This window comes from Lepidothrix coronata, unplaced genomic scaffold, assembly GCF_001604755.1.
Source record: "Lepidothrix coronata isolate B3197 unplaced genomic scaffold, Lepidothrix_coronata-1.0 Scaffold53, whole genome shotgun sequence".
NCBI lineage: Eukaryota > Metazoa > Chordata > Aves > Passeriformes > Pipridae > Lepidothrix > Lepidothrix coronata.
Genome location: NW_016690233.1, coordinates 4,972,838 through 4,995,045, shown reverse-complemented (window position 1 = coordinate 4,995,045; position 22,208 = coordinate 4,972,838). Strand labels below are relative to the sequence as shown.

General features: G+C 43.7%; 1 protein-coding gene across 2 annotated transcripts in view; it reads right to left on the bottom strand.

The window, feature by feature from the left end:
* Positions 1-1,167: 1,167 nt before the first annotated feature.
* MTMR2 (myotubularin related protein 2) overlaps positions 1,168-22,208 on the bottom strand; it is a 64,356-nt gene continuing 43,315 nt past the window's right edge. For both annotated transcript variants that reach the window (XM_017815975.1, XM_017815974.1), the window contains exons 6-15: positions 21,548-21,649; positions 20,767-20,850; positions 13,508-13,657; positions 12,519-12,707; positions 10,160-10,345; positions 9,076-9,282; positions 7,421-7,513; positions 5,754-5,867; positions 4,171-4,347; positions 1,168-3,194 (exon numbers count right to left, since the gene is read on the bottom strand). In XM_017815975.1, coding sequence (XP_017671464.1) covers positions 3,033-3,194; positions 4,171-4,347; positions 5,754-5,867; positions 7,421-7,513; positions 9,076-9,282; positions 10,160-10,345; positions 12,519-12,707; positions 13,508-13,657; positions 20,767-20,850; positions 21,548-21,649 — 1,464 coding nt within the window. In that variant the 3' untranslated portion in view covers positions 1,168-3,032. The remainder of the gene's footprint in view (positions 3,195-4,170; positions 4,348-5,753; positions 5,868-7,420; positions 7,514-9,075; positions 9,283-10,159; positions 10,346-12,518; positions 12,708-13,507; positions 13,658-20,766; positions 20,851-21,547; positions 21,650-22,208) is intronic.

The following is a 22,208-nucleotide window of genomic DNA, read 5'->3' as shown; positions in this document are numbered from 1 at the left end:
AGTGTTAGCTGTGATGGGAGAAGTCAGATGCTGTTAGCCAAGTATAGTGGGAGTAACCACTTGGAGAGCAGTTCATCCCAGAGGTCTTGAAAAATCAGTAGCTGAAACTTACACTTGGTCATTTTGCTTAGGAAGGACCTCTGGAGATCAGCTTGCTCAGCTGATCGCTGTGGTTAACTTCAGCACAACCTCAGGCTGTCCTCGTGCAGCTCCTTACTGATGGAGGGCTTAGGAGTATTTTAGGCTCCATATATGCTGCCTACAGTGTATGAGATGCCCAAGTTGGAAGCCTGCTAGGTGTGAGAGCATCAAGGAGCATCCAGAGTAGATCCCAAATCATCTCAGTGAATTTGGGTTTGCATAAGTTACATACAAAAATGCAAATGCTCCTTTTACACAGAAGTTACTCTGCCAATGCACTGTAAAGTGCAGAAATGGTGGAAGTTTTTTTAGTTCTGAAAGTATTTCAGAATACTTTGTGTGAAATACTTTCACAATTAAAAAATCAATTTCTGCACTTCACAGTGTATTAGGACAGTAGGTTCTGAGAGAGTTGGAGTTGTTCAGGCTGGGGAAGAGGAGGCTCTGGGGAGATCTTACAGCACCTTCCAGTACCTAAAAGCTGTAGAGGGCATGTAGTGATAGGACAAGGGGAAGTGGCTTTCAAGTGAAAGAGGGCAGGTTTAGATTAGGTATTAGGAAGAAATTGATTACTGTGAGGGTTGTGAGGCACTAGCACAGGTTGCTCAGAGAAGTTGTGGATGCCCCATCCCTGGAAGTGTTTAAGTCATGTTGGATGGGGCTCTGAGCAACCTGGTCTAGTGGAAAGTGTCTCTGCCCATGGCAGAGGGTTAGAAACTAGATGGTCTTTAAAGGTTCCTTCCAGCCCAAACCATTCTGTGATTCTATTTTTATAATACTGAGCAGCTAAGCACTGTATCTGTATTAATGCTGGTCTGTGTCAGATAAGAGAAACTTGTCCAAAGATTAATTTTGTTTTCCTGTCATTCTAGATTTTAGAGTTTGAAAATTAGCATCTTGCAAGACCACCTGCAGAAAAATGAGGGAGATTTGGATTTCACATACTAAACTTGCAATGCTATTTTGTTTGCATGTTCTGCAAGTCCTTTGGAGGACCACACTGTTGAAAGTAAGAGCACAGGAATGTTACCCTTTTATCAGTTTTTATTAGTGTTAACGAAACCAAACAGCCTTCATCAAGAAACAAAATATACACACATAGTCAGTTTGCTAATATGGAAGAATGCTATGAACCATCTTGTATAATGATTGTACGTAAGAGCAGATCTGCCCTTTACCTTAAAAGCAAATCCAAGTCCTTCAGAAGTATTTTGTGTGGATTCTTTTGCACTATTGAACCATAATGTCTCAGGCCACCCTATAACAAATGTGCTGATGCTGTACAGCTGTTTTCATCTTGTCAGAAGGTGGCTGTGGATTTCTCTGTAAAGCACGGAAATGGTGATTGCAGTATTATAGCAGGCAAAAGTGGAGGCTGCAGGGGGAAATTACTGTTACTGCCTGGGAAGGAATGTGGCTTTTGAAAGGCAGTATCTTATGTGGAAATTGGTCCACTCTTGTACTCTCTTGGAGAGTCCTTCTCTATAGTGGAAGAGCAGCTGAGTGAAGCAGCATGCTGACAGGTGACCACAGTATGGGATCCTGTCATAAAAGAGCAACACAAGAACCCCCACCAAGCAGTGCCCTCCTCCTTAGCATGGAAGTGAGAAGCAGCCTTGCACATAGCTAAGTGCCTTCCCTGTAAGCCCAATCTTCTACAGCCCTGTGTTTACCTGTTTGGAAGAACAATGGGAAAGTCATGGTTTTACCAAGTGTGTATTTTATCCCCCGTTTTGCAGTAAAATTTTATATTAAAACTGAATTTCAACTTGAGTTTAGTCAAGTGATGCTAATTCTTGAAGCAGACTATGCTGAAAAAGGCCTAAATGTAGAGCTCAGAACCTGGCTAAGATGTTAGGTCTGCCAGAATAACTTTAAGCAGCAGTTGGAATGCAGGCAAAAAGGTGTCTTTGGTTGATGTACAGTTGTTTTCATTAGTTAACAACACCGAAATACTGTAAGTACACCACTATGATCCTGCACAGAAGCATTAAAGTCACTAATTATGCTTACCCAAGCAAAATATAATGGCTGATCCCAGCAGTTCACACATGCCCTGTGGAATTCCACTACCTTTCCCCTGGTGACTATGAGGCACAGGAGGCCAGAGGAGCTGCGGAAAGCCCAGGGGAGCCATGTTGTGCTCCTCCCTCCCTCGGAAATAAAGGTGCTTAAGTTGCATCCTGGCACACCCACTGTAAACTGTGAGATTCTAGAGTTGCAGGGATGGAAGTAAACATCCTACAAAATCAGGTCCTGTAGGTTTCTCCTCTACCATTGTGTTTATTGGGAGGAGCTGCCCTTTCTTTAAATAAGGCATCATTTGCATGGCTTCCTATGATCTAGATCAAGGTGAAGGGAGTGATATGTTTCAGACACTATCACTGCTTGTCTCCACGTGTGCTGGCAAATGCCCTCATTCACACTGCTGTGCAGACATTAATAGCAGAGGGTTTGTGCTGTTACAGCTGCATTTCAGGCTCCAACACAAAGTCAGATTTAGTCTTTCCTTTTAGCAAAGGGGAGACCTTTCAAACTTCTGAGCTGATGTTTTTCCTCCTTAGTACTTCATTCTAGTGCAGTGTCTCTCTTTAAAGCCAAGTGATTTCCAGCACATCAGTGAGCAAAGAGCAAGCTCTAGTTTTCTTTTAGGTGGCAAGTGCAATTGGCTTGTATTATAAGCTAGCCACTGAGAAGATTTAATTGCATAGGGGGCCTTGTCTGTTGTTTTTTGCTTAAGCTTTCTCTAGTGCTACAGTACTAATAAATTACCCTGGAGAGAAATAAATAAATAGGTTGGCATCCCCCAGGTACCATGCTGGAAATCCAGAGGGCTTCAGAAAAGTTGCCCCCACGGTCCTGGGAAGGTACTCAGCAAGAAGAAGTCCATATTATACAACTGTCTGTACAGGAGCAACACACTGTGCAGGAGAGCCGGCTCTCTCTGAGGATGAGGTGGAACGGTTGGTGATTTCTCTCTGCAGTTCCTCTACTTTCTTCTGTAGCTCGGCCCGCTTGGCCAGAAGCTCCTTGTAGCGATTATGGACAGGTTCCTGTAAGAAAACGTGTAGCTGAGTGCTGGGAGGTAAGTGTGGAAGTGGAAGCCTGAACCACAAACCACTGTTGCTGACCTTACACACAGCTCTGAGAGAAGGGGGGGTCATACACGAGTATTATGAGTCACACACCTGGGGTACAGCGTAGTTGCTCTGGCTTTGAGATGCTCATTTTGATCCAATGTGCATAGTGCAATGGTGGCCGAACAAAACAGTGTATATTTTGAAAGATGACAATTGCCAAACTGACGTTTCTGGGGGATGCTGGCCATGGCATATTGGCCTGAACATTATTTCAGAGTTTTAGGGGGAAAAAAAAATACAGATTCATCGAAATGTTTTTGCATGGTTCTGACTGTAAAGTGGTTGTTTGGTTCCTGTATCTAACACCCCAGAATTGCAAAGCTGTCAACTGCAGTTGGGCACAGAGGCAATCTGGGAAATTTTGTCCCTTCCTCCTAAAAAGTGATGTCAGCCTTCAGGGCCATGCTCAGTGTGCTTGTTTGAGGTGCCTGCCCTGGGGTGAGCCAGTGTCCCTGCTGGCTGGGATCAGGGGTGTAACAGGGCTGCAGCCAGACCCCTGTGCCTCAGGCAGCCAAAGCAAAGCACCAGGTTCTTGTTGCTAGTAGTCTAAATAGAGTCCCAAAAATCCTATCTAGAATCCTACATCCATGGAAGTCTTGGGATTCTTTTGTGAAGAGAATTCAGAGGTTTTCCCCATATTCTAAGTGAGAAATTTTCCAAATTGCTGAGTATATCCAGCTCCTGCAGATTTCACAAGCTGAGCACCTACCCCAGCCAGCTGTAGGTGCTGCTCACTCTTGCTGGCATTTGAATTTAGGCTTTTGTTTTTAAATTTAAGCAGTGGCAGCATAAGTTTGTACATCTCGTGCTTCAAAGATCTTGAACTCCAAAATAACAATATCAGTACTAGCACAGAGGGAAACAGATGTAGGATTCGTGGAAGACACACCTGAGGCTTCATCCTGGGGTTCCAGCGGATGTAGTAGCCGACCCACAGCTCGAGGTGGCGCATGCTGGCCACAGGATACAGGACATGGTTGGAGTAGCTCACGTACAGGGGGTTAGTAAAGTCTTCCAGTTGGCTGTTGATGTAAGACCAAAGTGATACGGTCTTTTTTGGAAGGCTCTGTAAGGGAAGGGGGTGGAGGAAGCTTTATTTGCCATACAAATTCCAGTTATCTACAAACTGTAGCAGCATAGACATATGCCTGTCATTAATATGGAGCTGGTTGCTTTTTTGTAGCTTAAAAACCCCCAAAACTGTTCTTTTGATGTGGTTATTGTACTAAAAGCACATGGATGCAGGCAGGCATACACATGCCCTGGCACAGAACAACCCCTCTTACCCACCCAGCTGCCAACACAGACCAGGAATTGCCATTGGCACAGCAAGGGGACACTGGCATGTGAACCCTCAATGCTTTAGTTAAACTTCACTTCTTTAAAGTGCTCCTCAAGGACTTGCTGGAGTATTTAATTGCAAAGGAAATAAAGAAAACATTTGACTTGGGCCCTGATTGAGTGGAATAATTAGACCTGTGAATAGCCCCACTGAAACCACTGTTGAAGTACCTCCTAGATTAAGTACTTCACTAGGCTGAGGCCTTTAAAAAAAAAAAGCCACATGCAAACAGCATGCAGATTTTGTTTTCTGGAAATTACAATTATTCAATCACTGCTGATTCCAGAGAAACAGGGATCCTGATTTCACTATAGTAAAATGCTATCATTTTTATATTACAGTTAGGTTTTTATTGTTTGGGTTTTTTTAACAGAAGTGCTATCAAATATGATCACATCAGGTCCACACAGCACTGCCCTAACATACCTCTGTGCTGTTAGGCTGCAGCACTTTGGTGACAGAATGCCTCATCTCTAGGTAGGTGAGACTGAGTGAGTGTCACTTCTTTTCCTTCTAATTCCAGACTGGGTCTGAATGTACACATCTATATGCTCCTCCCTTGGCAAATAAACCTCAACCAGACTGCAGGGCAGAGCTGGCTTGTGGCAGGACATAGAGGCACGTCCTTACTAATACTAGGAGCATTGTCATCTCCAGGAAAAATGCAAGCACAGCAAAGACACACATTAAGACCAGTTATGTGCAGTTATGTGTGCAGAATGACAGCACACTCTTTGTAGTTAAAAGCACCTGAAAAGAACCACTTCAAGGAAAAGATGACAAAAAGGTACCAGTTTCCACAAAAAAGGCTACATTAAACTAAAGTTCAAAGCAAAACTGCATTTCCACTACCTGGGAGACACTAGGAGCTCTTCAACCATAGTGGGCAACTGGAAGTGGAAGCACTGTGCAGAAGGGAGATGGTGTTGCTCTGAAATGTGAAGTTTCCAACAGACAGCAGGCTGTGCAAACAGGAAAACCCCAGGTCCCGGCTGTTGAGACAGGGCTTGGCATTTCCCAGACCCACATCTACCACTATCTTTGAGTGAGGAACCAACTTCCCTAGCAATATGTGGTGAGCTAAAGCCATCCCAGGAACAGGCTTTCACCTCGGAGAAAAGCCGTCTTACCTCTTTCACTCTCTGCTGCTCACTGCTGCACAGGAAGGTCCCGAACAAACAGCTGTACAGGTGATCCAGGATGGTGATTAGGAAGTACTCATTGAATTCAAATGCTGTAGGAAACTTCAGTCAGAAACAGAAAATTAGGTTGGGATTTTAAAACAGGAAAATAAACTTTTTCCCCATTCTGTAGTCTTGGTGAGGAGTTGGCCTCTTGATTTGTCCCTGTTCCCTGCCTGGCTGGATATTCAGGGTCATATTTGCTCCTTCTAGAAACAAGAGTTTCTCTCTTGGAAAGCTGCTTTGCAGTTGCAGAGAGGAATTGTGAGCAAAAGCCAGAGGTCTGAAGGGTTAGACCACTGTGTTTATACACACTCAGTGCTGCTTCAAATTGAAGCTTGCCCTGCTACGTCTGCCCCTCATGACAGACCATGCAACCAGACTGTGAACGAAAGGCACATGTCAAATAACGCATTAAAAAAGTGGAAAGTTCCCAGGGCCAAAGGGAAATAACTTGTGTGTGCAATGCAGCACTTCCCAGAGGGAACAGCAGGGAGGAATCTTGCAATACAGGTCAGCAGGAGGAACAGGTGTATGAGCACAGGCCATGTTGTTGAAGTTCCATGCAGAAACAATCCCACCCGAGACAGGGAGAACTGAAGCTCCACAAAGGGTCACTAAGAATACATGCACTGAACTGCAAACACATGCTGGGGCAATGAAGAGGAGAGAAGGAGGCCGCCTTCTCTCACAACCATCCTTCTCTTCCCAGGCTGCCCCAGTTGCAACATCCTGACCTCACCAGCTGCAGGTCAGGATGCCTGCTTTTAGGAGCAATGAAGGAGAGCATGATGAAAGTGACTTCAATGATGGTAAAGCCTCCTTTTCTCTCTGTGTGCGTATGGTATGCTTCATATATAGTGGCATCCTTCTTTCCTATTTCTCCTGGTTTAATCCATGATAAGCCTAATTTTTTTTCACTGAACTGCCTGACCACAGCTGACATTTGTGCCACAGAAGACACAAAAAACCTTCCAGGTCCCATATACCTGGGGAAAAACCTCTCAAACATAGAACTCTCCTGGACTGTACCTTTGCCACACCCAGCCTGAAGTGAGGCACTCAGCTCTGTACATCATGTATGAACTGGGAGTAGTACATCTGCCTTCAGAGGAAGCTAAAATAGAGCATGTCTTGCTGCAGGTTTGGTTAAGGGATCAGTTTGAGCAGAGGCAACAGGGATCTGTCTGCACCCACCCTGCTCGGGACTTATATTAGCAAGACAAGTCACTTATGCTTCTGAAGGCACAGTGGGCTACTGAGGATGGCTGGGATGTCTGTTCTTGCCTATGCTAAGTGTGAGGCAGCTGTCACCTTTTTCAGGATGATGCAAGCTTCTTCCAAGCTCACATTTATTCTAGCAGCATGTGGGCAAGCAGCACCCACTGACAAAGTCATATGATGCAAGCCAACACTGTGGTCTTCCAGTGCACTTGTGCATTCAGGCCCTTTGCTAAACAGACTCCCAAAAAACTTGTTGCCAGAGTCAAAACAAGAGTACAAGCCCAGGAAGGAGAGCCTGTAATGGTCAGTTTGGAAATCATTCCTGTGTCCAGACACTGTGCCATGTCTTGGTACACTGGCTTTGTAGACACATGTGCCACCCAGCAATTTACCTGTCTTGTCATTTGCCAGACACAGTCGATGAACTGGAGGAAGACAGGAGAGCGATCAGCGTCTGCATGATTCTTATCTCCATGGCCAACCCTCTGAAACAGAGCAGGACAAAGAAGAGGAGTTGCACAGGGCTTCATGGGGAAGCTGCTGGGATCTCCTGCCAGTCACCCAAACCTTTACCAACAGCTTTAAAAAGTCTTGATTTTGCTTGATTTTGCTTTGTCCATATCAGTGAGTAAAGGAGGAAAGGACAACTACTCCCTTCATCTCTGAAGTGAAAATTCTTTATGGGGATATTTTCGTGCTAAATTAAAACAAGAGCTGTTTGAGTAGAGGCTCCAGATGCTGTGCTGGCACTGATTTCAGTTAAAAGCTAAAGTTCAGAAGGAAAAAAAATGAGAATGCTTTTTGCTTCAGTTGCAGCTGTTGTCCTGGCTACTTCAGTAGTACAGTGTGCTCGATCTAAACACTACCTACAGGCACGGCATGTGGCGATAACTGTCACGCAACACCTCGCAGCTTCCAAGTGCTGTACAAACACTAGCCCAGCCCATCTCCAGCCACCTCAACAGAGGCAGTGATGACACTATTCCCAGAAGTAGGCCTCCAACCCTGCTGTGTGGCCAAGATGTGGGGCAGGATTCCTCATAACTACTATAGTACATTAATGGTTATGTATTACCAGGAGCCCCAAGTACCGTACAAAGAACAAGAACATGTATGTAACAGAGATCTCTACCTTTTCCTTAATGCTGTTCGCCCCTCACCAAAGGAAATCACTATCATTATCTTCCTTGTCTAGACAGGGAAGAAGCTAAAACAGTTGTTGTTCAAACACCAGATAACAAGTTTTGCTGCAGCAGAACCTCAGTTGCTTTAGTGCCTCAGTTTCCCCACCTTCCTCAGAGCATTTGACAATGCAACTCATCACTGCAAGTGCTGTAAAAAGACCTTGCTCTAGCCCTTGCCAAAATTAAACAACCACTAGAAAACAGCTACAAGCAAAACACAATAGGAACAAAGACCGAAAGAATACTACTGAAAGGCTCTCTCAGTTCCCATCAGTGCAAACCATAAATTGCTGTGTCACAAGCCCACAAAGCTGCCTTTCTGCCAGCTACAGGGACACAACCACAAGCTACTCTTGGTCCAGGCTCAAACTGCTGATCAAACCTAGGCAATTAGAAGCCTCCACAAAAATAAAGTGTGCCTGAAGAAAACGTGAGGTCAAGGTCATAACCAAATTCTCCAAACTCTTCAATACCAAGGCATTTCTGATGACAGTGGCCTAACAGTCTCAGAAAATGGAATGAACTGTAAAGGAAGAAAAAAATACCCCAGTGGTCTCAGCCAACTCCCAGCAGAAATGCCAACCCTGCACCCAAAGCACACTGTTAGTTCAAGCCTAATCATGGAAACATGACATGTCAGTCAAGACACCTGAGAGATTTAATACCTCCTGTGCCTCCTACTTAACCAATACAGTCCCCAAGGAAGTTAAAAGATTACTGGAATTATAGGCAGAAAACAGTAGCAGCATCTTTCACCTGTCTTCAGCCAGGAAACTTCTCACAAGAACGGCTAAACTCCTTCGAAATCCTTCAAGGGGGACAATAACTTTCCATATAGTGCCTTCCAAGGGCTAGTGACTCACCATCTGAAATCTGTGGCCAAAGCTTAGCCACTCCTTCTCCACCAGGACTTCAAAGCCCCTGATAGTTCGGTAGTAGCCATCCAACATGAGCAGAGAGAGAGAGGTGAGCTGGGCCGTCCGGTCCCAACCATCACTGCAATGTACAACCACAGATGTCTTCCCTGACTCTACTTTGTCAGCAATCCGGAGGGCTCCAGCAAGAATGAGCTAGGACAAGGAAAAAAACAAATTACAAAACCTCTTTGGAACAGAAACTATGAATGAAAAATGCCTAGTGACAACACAGGACAAACCAAGGGCTCTGTTTGCCTCAAGCAGAATGGTAAATCAGTTCCAACTACTTTGTAACTAGGACAGCAAACTGTGAACACATGTTTTAGTCAAACAAGATGACAACACATCTATACTGTAGTGTAAGCACAACTCTAGAAGAGCCTTTGCTTAAGCTCAGTCCTTGGACAGGTCAGGATTTAAACATAGGAGTATTTTGTGTGTGACACAAATACAAAATGGCCATCACCTTGCAGTTGCCCCAGGAGCAGATCTGCCCCTGTCTGCTTCAGCAGAGCAAACAACGTAAACTGGACATTTTTAGAAGAGAAAGAACTTAATTTGAAAACCAACATCTGCAGAAGCTGAAACATTTTGCCTCCTCATTCTGACTCTGCTTGGATTCCTGAAAGGCAGGGCACAAACTCCCAACATTTGCTGGTCTGGACCAGGCAGTAACACTAGGATGACAAGGATCACTGAGTCAAGACCTTGGAAACTCTGTGACTCCTGAGCTCTAACCAGAATTTTCACAGGAACACATTACCCAGGAACACTTCATTTTGGAATACTTCATTTCCAAAACACCATCTTTCAGTATTTCAGGCCCCTCTCTTGTCCCTCTTCCATTCTCAAGATTCCTCACTCCAAGAAACTATGGTTTTAGTTCTTCACAAATAGAAAACAAATTCTAAGTCTTCAAATTTACCATGAATTGAAAATCCTGGAGTTAGCTCTGGATATCTTTCCAGTGAACAGACTGGTAAGGACTTGTTGTTGCTCAGACACATGCACTGGATGCAGACATGCATACCTTGATATGCTCTAGCCAGTGAGTTGACTCTAAATTAGACAGCCAGTGAGTCTCCTCGATATTGGGATACACAATTTCTTTCAGTTTTCTCAGCGACTCTCTCATAACATGAATATTGTGAATGTCCAGGAACACTAATTCTGCATTCTGATAGGCATCCTCACTCTCATAGCCCCCTCCTTTAGCCTGAAAAACAAAATCCACAGACAAATCATTAAGCAAAAAAATATTTTATACTTTATCCCACTCATTTGTCCTGAGCAAACAGCAGCTGAGAAAATACCACAGGCTACCTAAAGCAGGCAGAAAACACTGGCTTTATCTTACAACTGGGACCAAACATGTACACGCGCACACTTTGTGTCTCTTTCCTGCAATAGCTAATGAATGCTATAATTTTTACCAAAGAATACCACATTACAAGCCTTCTTTTCATCTGTAATTATCATTTATCTCCATTCAAGCTGCTAGCTCATTACATTCGTTATTCTATCATTTAAAAATTTAACATACTATTATAGAGGAGTATAACCCACACACTAATTGCCTTTCCTAAGCAGTGGGAAAGGCAGATTTAAAAAAAAAAAAGAGAAAAAATGAGTATTAGTGCAACAAAGCAGTTCTACCGTTAATACAGAGCTTAAAGTGATGGCATGAAACACAATTTTTAAAAGGGTAGAAAGATGGACCCTGAAACTACTGACCTGTCCGCCTCACCTCTGTGCCTGGCAAGATCATGGAACAGATCCTCCTGGAAGCTATGCTATAACACATGGAGGACCAGGGGGTGATTTGAGAAGCCAGCACAGCTTCAGCAAGGGCAAGTCCTGCGTGGCCAACAGATGGGTGGATGAGGAATTGGATGGTCACAGCCAGAGGGTAGTCATCAATGGCTCAATGTCCAGTGAGTGACAAGTGGTGTCCCTGAGGGGACATCACTGGTATTTGGACCAGTGTTATTTAATACCTTCATCAATGACATAGACAAAGGGATCAAGTGCACTCTCAGGAATTTTGCAGATGACACGAATATGAGTGGTGATGTTGACATACCTGAAGGACAAGATGCCATCCAGAGGGACCTGGAGAGGCTCAAGAAGTGGGTCCATGGGAACCTCATGAGGTTTAACAAGTCCAGGTGCAAGGTGTCACCTGTGTCAGGGCAACCCCTGGTATCAACACAGGTTGGCAGATGAGCAAAATGAGAGCAGCCCTGCAGAGAAGGACTGAGGGGTGCTGCTGGATGAGAGGCTGGGCATGAGTTGGCAATGTGTGCTTGCAGCCCAGGAAGCCAATTGTATTCTGGGCTGCACAAAAACCCAAATGGCCAGCAGGTGATTGTGCTCTGAGGGTGGTGATTCTGCCCCTCTACTGTGCCCTTGTGAGACCTCACCTAGTGTACTGCATTCAGCTCTGGAGTCCTCAGCACAGGAAAGACACGGAATTGTTGGAGTGAGTCCAGAGGAGGACCACAAAAATGACCAGAGAGCTTAAGCACCTCTCCTATGAGAAAGGTTGAGAAGTCTCCGGGGAGACCTTATGGCAGCCTTCCAGTGGTTAAAGGGGGCTTACAAGAAAGATGGGGACGGATGTTTTAGTAGGGCCTGGTGTGACAGGACAAGGGTTAATGGTTTAAAACTAAAAGAGGGTAGATTCAGACTAGATATAAAGAAGTTTTTTACACTGAGGGTGCTATAACACTAGAAGAGGTTTCCCAGAACAGTGGCAGATACCTCATTCCTGGAAGCATTCAAGGTCAGGAAGGACAAGGCTCTGAGCAGCCTGGTCTAGTGGAAGATGCCCTTGCCCACGGCAGGGGAGGGTTGGACTAGATGACCTTTAAAGGTTTTTTCCAACCCAAGGAATTCTATGATTCTACAACAGGAGAAGGAACAGAGGAACATTCCTAGACATTAGCTATCCTCAGCTATATTTTGAAATAAAAATCATGATGCCTGATTTTCAGAAGTACTGAGTATCCCCTCCTCCCATCACAGTTAACAGGGACAGAGTGCTGGTGCTTTTAAGAGGAAGCAGTCTTCCAACCATGTGAAGTGGAAAATGGTGATACACAAGATCCAGAGGGTTAGAGTTTGACCTCAGTATTACTTCATTTTTTGTCCCCCTTGCAATTTCATTTCCCATCCAAGATTAATATAATGGATCTTTAGTAGTCACATTGATATCTTACAAATACCAGTGCAGGTATAAAAGTCTGTCTAGAGAATCAGCTCATTGCATGCAGATTTGCCCAAGGGAAAACCCTCTTGTGATCCTTAAGAATAATATGAGGTTGAGGTGGGAAACGTGCTCTAAATTATTACATTCCCAGTTTTAGACAGAGGAAAAAGCACCCGACCTTATTGGCTACAGCATTCACACTAGGCCTTGCATCAAATATGAAGATTTTATGAGACTGAGCATTAGAATCCATGATGGCTTGAAGGTACTTTTCATCTTCCTTGCTTCGCTTGCCGCTCACTCCCACCATTGGCTGGCTACAGCGAGTGATCGTTGCTTGACTTTCTGGGTGAATCCATGACAAGACCTTTGAAAACAAATGGGAAATAAATGAAGGAAAAATGGGATTCATTAAACTAGTGAAGTGTTTCACCTGTAATGGCTTGGTCTGGGATCCCATCATGTATTAGCTGGTTCCAGAAGGCTGGATTCTACTAAATCACGACTGAATGAAAGAACGAACTCTTCTGTCCTTATTCATTCTTGTGGCATTCCCAAAGTTTGAACAAACAAAAGGTGACCGAATAATTTAAGTTTGACTTTTAAATATGATGCAAACTGTTTTTCTGGCTGTTGTGTGAGTCACTGTGTGGGCTATGTCTTACTTTATGTTATACCATGTCAAAGTTAAGTACTTTAGGAACAGATAGAATTTTCTACAAACTTTAGAAGTAAACCAGTACATTTTCAGTTACTGCTGAAATAATCATCATAATAATGTATTTTGTCTTAATTTCATTTAACAAGCATTCTCATCAAGAGTATCACTAAGTATTCCTCTATCCTGAAAGTCAGAGTAGGCCAGACAGTTGTAAGCAGCCCAATAGGGCTACTTTGTGTTTCTCAGGAATTGAACAGAGATTTGGTCTGAGTTGAGCTAAATTATCTTATCTTCTCATTTTGGTTTAGTCTACATCTCTTTCACAACAGTAGTTCCAGCAGATACTGCTACTTTTCTAAGTCCTCAAACGTGTTGCTGCGACTTTTATTATCCACTGACCATTTACTGGCTCCCTGCAATCTACAAAGCCTGATCTTGGTATTATTTATTGTCCAAAGGTATGTGTAACAAAACCATATCAAAGTGGCTTCCTTTGTCCCACTCACTGGTATGCGTCCTCTTGATCTGAAAGATGCTACTCTCTTTAATTCTTCATCGGGAATGTTTACAGGCACAGCTAGAATGGCAGGGTATGTATCACAAAGCTCATAGCGCTCATTAATCTTGGTCAGCCTCCAGCTTTCATTGGGAATTCCCTAAAGAGGAAACAACAGCACGTTAGCAAATGAGTTGCTCTGAGACCTCAGCACAGTCAAATCCCCAGACCTGAAATTCAAGGCAATTTTTGTTAATGAAGGACATTTAGGGCTGGCACCTGGGAATGCATTATCTCGGTAACTTGCGTTTCATGCCTCTTCCCAGAGAGGTGGATTATTTTGCTCAGGTCACTGAAGAACAGGGAAACTAGAATACTCCAGGCTGGGTCACCTTGGCAAAAGATCTGTGAAGGCTACAGATGTAGCAACACAGGTGATCCCCCTGAGCGTATCTTTAAGATACCTCCTGGTCTCATCATGGGCTCACAGGAGAGCCAGGAGCAGGACAGAATGTGTGACCAATTTACCTCTCTCTTGGCACTTAGCTCAAACGTGGTGGGTGGAAACTGGGGATGTAAAATGGAGATACCAGACAGGATTGAGGGGAGGGGAAGAAGGGAGAACAGGCAATAAAACACCCCCAAAAAATCAGTCTGGTTTGGGCCTTGTTGAGTGTTTGTGGCACAACTGTGGAATCCTCTAAAAACACCAAAAACTTAATAATTTTATGTCTCTGGCTGCATGACTGTATGTGATGTGCAAGTCCCATGTTTCTGTCAAACTAAGATCTCCTTTTGTACTAGTATGGCTTGGGCTGGGAGAGCAGGGAAGCTACGTACACACACATATCACTGAGCTTCCCCTGATGGGGAAGCCACTCAACAGCTTCCCAGACAACAACCTTCAGGTAACATCTGAAGCACAATGGGGAGGATCCTGACAACCTGCAAACTTGGTTTGGCTGATGCTGGAAATGAACAGATCAACATGGAGTGGCTGGTACAGCGTGCCTGCAAGGAGAGATTTAAACAGACACTTGCTGCAGCAGGGGTGAGCACCGACACAAAGCATCTCTGTGGGGAAGACACATCTGCTCTCTGAACATGGCCAGACTGTTAAGCACAGAGTGTGTTTTAGGGGAACATCAACTCTTAAAACAATACATGCTTCTGTTCTAATAAACAGTACTTCATTTTAAGGAGGGTGGTGGGACAGTGATTACCACTGTTGTGGCTCGCACAGGAAATAAATGACAAATCTAACACAAGTCAGACGAGCTGTGGTAATTATGGCTGACCCACACAGACTGCAGCTGGTTCACCATCACAGCAGTGAGTCATGCTGTCAAAAGAGGTCATGGTTAAAAATCTGAACGGAGGACAGACCTTCTGTCTAATACCAGTCACACACCCTGCTTGTGAACCACCCCTCTGCTGGGGCCCTCCCAGGGAAGGAAATGTTACTACAAGGAATCAGCAGAGCTGCCAGGATCATGAATACCCCAAAACCCTAAAGGAAAGCTATTTTTGGCAGTCTGAAGCCAAAGAATTGGCAGAAACAGGCATCGAGCAGTGTGTATACACAGTCCAAGCTTATTGACAGGTGGAACATGCTCAGTCTACCTGCTGGGTCCACCAGCTCTGCTGTCAACCAGGGAATAGCAAGACTCTTGCTCTTAGCTGTGCATCAGCTGTAAACAAGCTGGTTACTACCTGGAAGTGGACTAATGGCAAATTAGTTTCCAGTCCTGTCCTAGTAAGTACATGCAACGGATCCATCAGCAAGACCTGGGGATTTCACCTCCCCCAAATCTGAATGAAAAGTACACTGTCAGCACAGTCTTGGCAAGGAAAATGGGAGCTGACAAGCAGCTACATGGAAAAAAGGCTCCTTTTTATTCTGCCCCGCAACTCTACCAGTGCTCACAGAGAAGATTAAGCAGTGGGCACTGCAAAGCACCCTCTGCACAGTGCTGGGCAGAATAGCTTCAGCACACACTGCTTGGGCCAGAACTGAGCTCTAAAGCTCTCCAAAGCTCTAAGACTTTCATCTGTCACACTGACAAATTTGCAGGAAATCTTTCCTCTGCAATAGCCCAGACCAGAAAAATCCATGACAAGCCCCCAAAGAAAGAAAAAGACGCCATGTGTCAGCATTCAGATTTCCTTTGAATCATGGGGAATGTCTGTTTTCCCCCAGCACAGGAGCCTTGAATCACAGCACCACCCAAAACGTTTTGGATTCGGATCGTGACTTTCTCTAAGGACTGGAAGCAAACAGAAATAAGCCAAGTGGGCTAGAAGAGAAGCTGAATTTGCATGTTCCCAGGACGTTTGCCATAATGCAGAGTAGCTTCTGCATTTATTCGTGCTCCTTCAGATTTGCCCTTTCTCCAGCTGGAATCAATAGAGACAGATAAACGTGATATAAAGCACACTAGTATTTCCTCATCTAAGATGCATTTCACTGCTTCCTGGTAAGTTTTAAGCACCCAAAAGCCTACTATCAAACCACACGGTTACAGAAATAACTCAAGAAGCCTATGCAGGCTAAGGAATGGCTCTGGGAGCTGCCTGCCTGTGCACCTGCAGGAGGAACCTAGGTGTGCCTCGCTAACAGCAGGTTGTGATCATTCTGAAGCTGCTAGGGCACACGGCTGTTGGGTGTCCACATTAGTGACCAAAGGCTGCTGCAAAAGGTCTGTCTTCCTCAGGTAAAATAATGCTGCTAGCAGACCCTGATTTTAGGGGAATTCACATGTTTGGTGGCTGCGAGAGGCCACACCAAGGAAGGCAGCACAGCCACATCCACAGTCATAAATTAAACGTCCCATGAACATTCTCACTGAGACCAGCTGAAACAATGCACCTCACACCCGTGCTATTCAACTCATTTATTCTCCAAACAGGATATAGTTTGTCCAAATGCCTCCTGGTGATCTTCGGCTTGTGTCAGCCTCTGACACATGGCTAGGTTTAAGAGCAGGCTTTGCAGCCCTCCCTCTTGGCTTGCCTGGCCAGGAAAGTCTCTACAGAAGCATTCTCCAAGGCAGTGAGTACTAATGTTCAGCCTAGTAGCTAGTTAAATCTCAGCTATCTTTTTTTCTGTGTTAGTCAGTAAATAACTGGTTTGTACTCTCGATTTGCATACATTTTGCTGGAAGAGTATCTTTGTGCATGGCTAAAGGTGCCCAAACACACCCAGTCAAAAGAGGGATGGTAACAGCCTGGACTGAAGCTATGCGTGGAACTTGCAATGAAGGTGCCCCAGTGCTTGGGAACACTCCTCACAACTGTATCATCTAACCATAGAGACACAGCCCTTGTGTCATCTCCACACGCAAACTAGACTTAGTTTCTCTCTGGATAGTCATTCATGCCTTACTTTAATGACCTGTGCTCAGTTATCACTTAATTTACACACATTGTAGAAGATGGAGTGTCTTCGTTTGCAGGGAAAAACTGCTGAAGCCACATCGGCATGGCACTGAAACCACCACCTTGGTGGTGGTTTAAGGTCAAGCACATGGGGATCTTCCACTGACAGGAAAAAAAATTATTTCCTTGCTGGAATTACACACAGTCACATCTCTCTATGGGATCCAGCAGATTGACTCTGAGTTTAGCTATGTAGGTGCACCTTGATCTGCAGCAGGCAAGGCAAGAAGGGTCCTGAGTTACACACCAGCAGTGTCTCTCTCAAACCAGGAAGCTGAGCACATTGGCTGAGGTGCATCCCTACACCAACACAGGACATAGCTGCACAGCCAAGCTGGTCCCTCTGCCATGTACTCAGCCCATATTGTGTCCACTTAGCACAAGAGAGCTCTGATCTGTTCTGCAGTAGGGACATACCTAGCATAAGCAAGACCTCAGTTAGACCATGGGACATTTAACAGTTCAATTCTCACTTTACTCCATCACGTTACACCCAGCAATCCTCTGTAGGATGCTGTTCTCATGCTCTACCTTTCCCACTCTGCTTGTATACTAATGCTGGGCATTTCTTTTACCCTCAAAATAGGTCAGTTCTTCTGAATTACTAGTTTCTACATGTTTTCTCTGAAAGCAGCAATAACAAGCCTATACTGTGGCTACCTGGTAGATATGACCAGAGCATAGGATTGGACCAGAATGACTTCTGTAGGGAAACGTTACATATTTCCTGCCTCACAACCCCTTGTAATATTTTCCAAATGCTCCCCACCTTGTTAAGGAAAATAAAGCTTTAAGTTACTCCAAAGGCATCTCAAGGCCTTTTGGTTTCAACTGCGTCTTATTCACTTTGCAATTCTGTTTTAAACTCCGCCAGCCTGCATGTAATAAAAATCAGGGAGCAATTTCAGTTTTAAATTTCATTTGCCACATGTGATTCTATTTACCAACTAAATCTCAAACCTCTCTGAGTTCCTTTTGTTCTCTACAGGTTGTTTATTACTCCCCATAGTTTTACACAATCACGGATTTTTAATAAGTTACATATTTCCATCTTTCCCAAGAATGCTAACAGAGAAGTCAGGGGTTTACTGAGTATCTTTCCTAATTGCTACAGTTGCTATCATATCAACACACTTCTATTAATCTTTATGAAAATTATAATAAATAAATCATACCACACACAAGCTTGCCACATGTACCAGTGTAGACCACGGATCCTAGTCTATATGTCTTTTCTGAATGCCTGGTAGTTGGAGTTCACTTTTGATCCACTCCCCTCTCTCTGTGACCCTGCTTCCACAGGAAAAGACTGACCTGGCCTAAGATATACCAAGTTAACATCTGGCCATACTGCTGGGCTGCTTATGCCCTAGGCCAGCTCTTCTGTAACAGTTTTTAAACCAATTCCAAAAAGTCCTGCTGACCGTGCATATGTCCTGCTTTTCTATTTCTGATCACAATTCACAGAGTCAGTGACATTATCTGATTTGATGATGCCAGTTTTGTTTCACTATTAATGAATGCCTGCTGCCATTTCAGGACATAATCCTGATTTACTGTAGTATTTGTTATTGCTTTAGCAGAATATGGTTGGATTAAGAAAAAAGGCTAAGACATTCACACAGATAAATTGAACATCCATAGTTATAAATGCTAGAATTAAATAAACAGACTGAAATACCTAAAAGTTTTGGAGGGGACATAAAGCATCATGCTGCAGGACCCAAATCAATCTAACAAAAGGGATGAAATTCTCCTCCTGGCCACATCACAACATAAACATCTACTGCAGTACAGTACGGTTTGTCTCTTCTTCAGCAGCTGGCGTTAGTCACTTTTGAAGATAAGCTACTGGAACAGATGGATTGCGTGATCTGGAGTGGTAGTGACTGTGGCCCATCATGGGTAAAATTCAGATTTTGTGGCTGCAAAATGTCCTGATTGGGTTCACTTTTGCAGTTACCAATGTAAGGAAATGACCAAGGGCTTCAGCACCGGGACATTAGTTTGGTTTCTTGACATAAAAGCAGTCAGGCAAAGTTTTTCCTTTCTACTCAAAAATGATACAAAAGCAGCATAGCACAACTACACATTGCAGTAATGTCTCGAGTTGTCATGTTTTACACACAACAGTACTACCTCGTGTCACAAGAAACAAAGACGCCATGGCCCGGTCTCATTTCCTTTACAGAAAGGCCACGAAGAGCTGCTAATTACATGCATGCAAATACACGTATCCTTTCACCACGTAACCAAACTCCTGCCAAATTTAAGGTACACCAGATCACAGTATAAAAACACTAATATGGACAGATAAGCTTCTATTATAAAAAAATGACATGGCAGGATTAAGAAAGTAGAATAATTTACTTGGAAATTCACAGGGGTCACCCTTCCTCCTTTCCAGGTATTGCAAGAATCTCTTTGGTACATCTGTTTTAACTGAAGCTTGGCTAAGCGAATACTGTGCTTTTCAGTGGAGACCTTTAGCTGTTACTCCAAAGTTCTCAGACCTATGAAGAAGCATCTTGCTTAAATAGCTTGGACTGCAGATCCTTCTCTATAAACAGATCTTTCCATAAAATAACCACCAAGAAAGAGGTAAATTCTAAACGAAGCAATAATCGCTGCATTATCTGGTCTTGTAGCCAAAGTTGACCTTAGATACAATATGATTACAAACGACTGGATTTTGTCTCTACTAGGATTTTGGATTGTGGCACCTCATTGCAAAACATACACTTCTTGCAATGAAGGCAGTGTACAGTAAGATACAGTAAGATACATCTCACTTTCAATTAGCAGCCTAGAAGTCAGCGATCTATCTTAGGCAGCTATTTTAGGAGAGAACAAATCACCCCCTACAGTGAAGAGCTCTCTCCCCATCTGTTAATGACAGGCCTAGATAACCAATTTAGAAGGCATACTCAGCTTTTAGAAGACGAGAGCTAGAAAAATGAATCCTTACATTTTGGATGCCAGAAATCAGATGAACAGCTAGGCTAGGACAGAGGTCTGGGTTTGTTTCATTGTAAGAGAAAGACACAAATCTTTAAATTACATGGCTTAACATCTCTTAATTTAACAAAGGAAAATTGCTTTTATTGGCAGATCTAGATGAGACAGATGTTTACTGTGTCCAGGGCGAGCGTGTCACCAAATTGAGCTCTTTCCTCTACTTGAGAATTTTATTATAGGAGCAATTCCATTATAAAAACCAAAATTCTCTCATCTTGTCCCCCAGGGAGGACCACTCAAGCTCTCACCACAGTGTTCCTAATTGACAGCCTGTCACTTCACGATCATAAATACATTTTGACCAGTCTACTCTGGACACACTACAACTGTGTGTTCTAAGCTATGGTAAATCACAAAACTCTCTAGGTTGATTCCTATGCTGATTCCCTATGATAATAAAGGCATTCTACTTTTAATTTTTTTCCTTCCAAGTTCAAGTTTAAGACAGGAAAAACTGGAAAATATTAAAACCGATACAAGCAAACACTGAGGTGTGAAACTCAGCAATGAGGTGTGAAACTCAGCAATGTACCTACAATGTTCCTCATGGCCAGCAGCAGCTGATGACCAAGTCAGAGCATTAGCTTCTTCTACCGAAGGCTGAAGTCAGCTCTCTGCAGCCTGAGCCAATCTCCATCAGTGGATGCTACTATCTCTAGTACTGCTGTCATCCATCACTGCAGTGTGGAGAACAAAATCCAGCCTGCACAACATTTGTCAGTAGCATCATTATCTGCTCCACGTGACCTGTAACTGTATTACTGCACAGAGCCTCACTTCTGAAGAGTAGAGAGGATGTGGCACAATACCCACCTGTCTTCTGTACTCCCAAATTGGGTCATACACTTTCCATCCATTTTCTGGGAAAACCTCTTTGTACTCAAATGCAAAAAGTGGCTGAAAGAAAGAAAATTTACCATTAAGAGCCCACTCAGAGCCCATTTAAGGATGTTTGATATCTCAAATACTAATTCATGACTGACCCTTCCTTTTTCCCCACTGAATTAACTTTTTTTTTAGGGCTTTGTGAAAAAGATTAACCCTCTTGCTGTATCAGATAACTCATACAACAATGTACTTTCCAATACACCCCTGATCTTGCTTGTCTATTACCTAGTACTTTATGGACAAAAGGAGTTTATTATTAAAGAAAGAAAATAAAAAACTACTTGGACAAGAATTCTCTTACATATTAACAAACAGTTCCTTTCAACCAGCATTTGAAACAACAATTGCAGCGTCATAACACTACAGAGCAGAGGAACTGCACTTCAGATTTGGGGCAGTGAAGTCACCATTAGTTGTAAACCTCTGATGGATGTCACTGCGCTTTGACAACTTTCCCTCTGTCGCAAGGCTTCATCACTAAGTCATTTTCCACGCATGAAAGAATCCAGCCCATGGTAGTAGACTTTTCCTGTTTTCTATATGATTTAAACTCCTACCAACTTCAGTTAAAAACAGACGTAAAACCCACTTCTCCTCCTTCAAGAAAATGTACCCCATGTGAATGCTGTACCAAGTAGAAGGACAGAATGAAACAGTTTACTGCCACTCTGTGTCTTTTGGTAAAAACTGAAGAGAAAACACTTACCAGGTTATTTGAAACCGGGAAAGCATATTTCATTAGGTTCTCAAATATGGACCGTCTAGTTCTCCCTTCAGGCTTATGGGCAAATCGCAAGTTTCGAATATCCTAGGATAAAAAAAAGAGGGACATCAAGTTGCAAATTTCTGAACCACTTCAAAATTCAAAGAAAATCCAAAAGCCAGAATTCAAAATAGGGTCACATCACAATGCTCCTTCTAGTACTGATTTAATACTGTACTTGGAACACTTGTACTGCAACGCTGGGCTTGGCTCAGTGGTTGTCTGCAGACTCCAACAAAGCCTGCCCCAACTGCAGAGGAGCCGAGGAAGTGCACAGGTGTTCCTGACCACAGCACCTTGCCTTCACATGAAGCTCTATACCTGCTGAAAGTCTAGGGGAGAGCCCTGCTTAGGGACAAGCTGTCTCTGATCAGCAGGACTTTGTGAGACAGATCTCCTAGCTCTCACCGAGCTCTCATGCCAAGTTGTGCCAAAGGACCACTGGAAGGGTCTGCCTCACAAAGTACCTCCACACAGAGCTACTGCATGTAGGTAGCCCAAGCCCAAGCCCAGCCAGTTGGGTGGAAAGCATTCAACATCATCTCCCTTTAAAGCTTCCGTCTCTCAGAGCACTCAAGAAGATGTCTTGAAACCAAGAACTCCT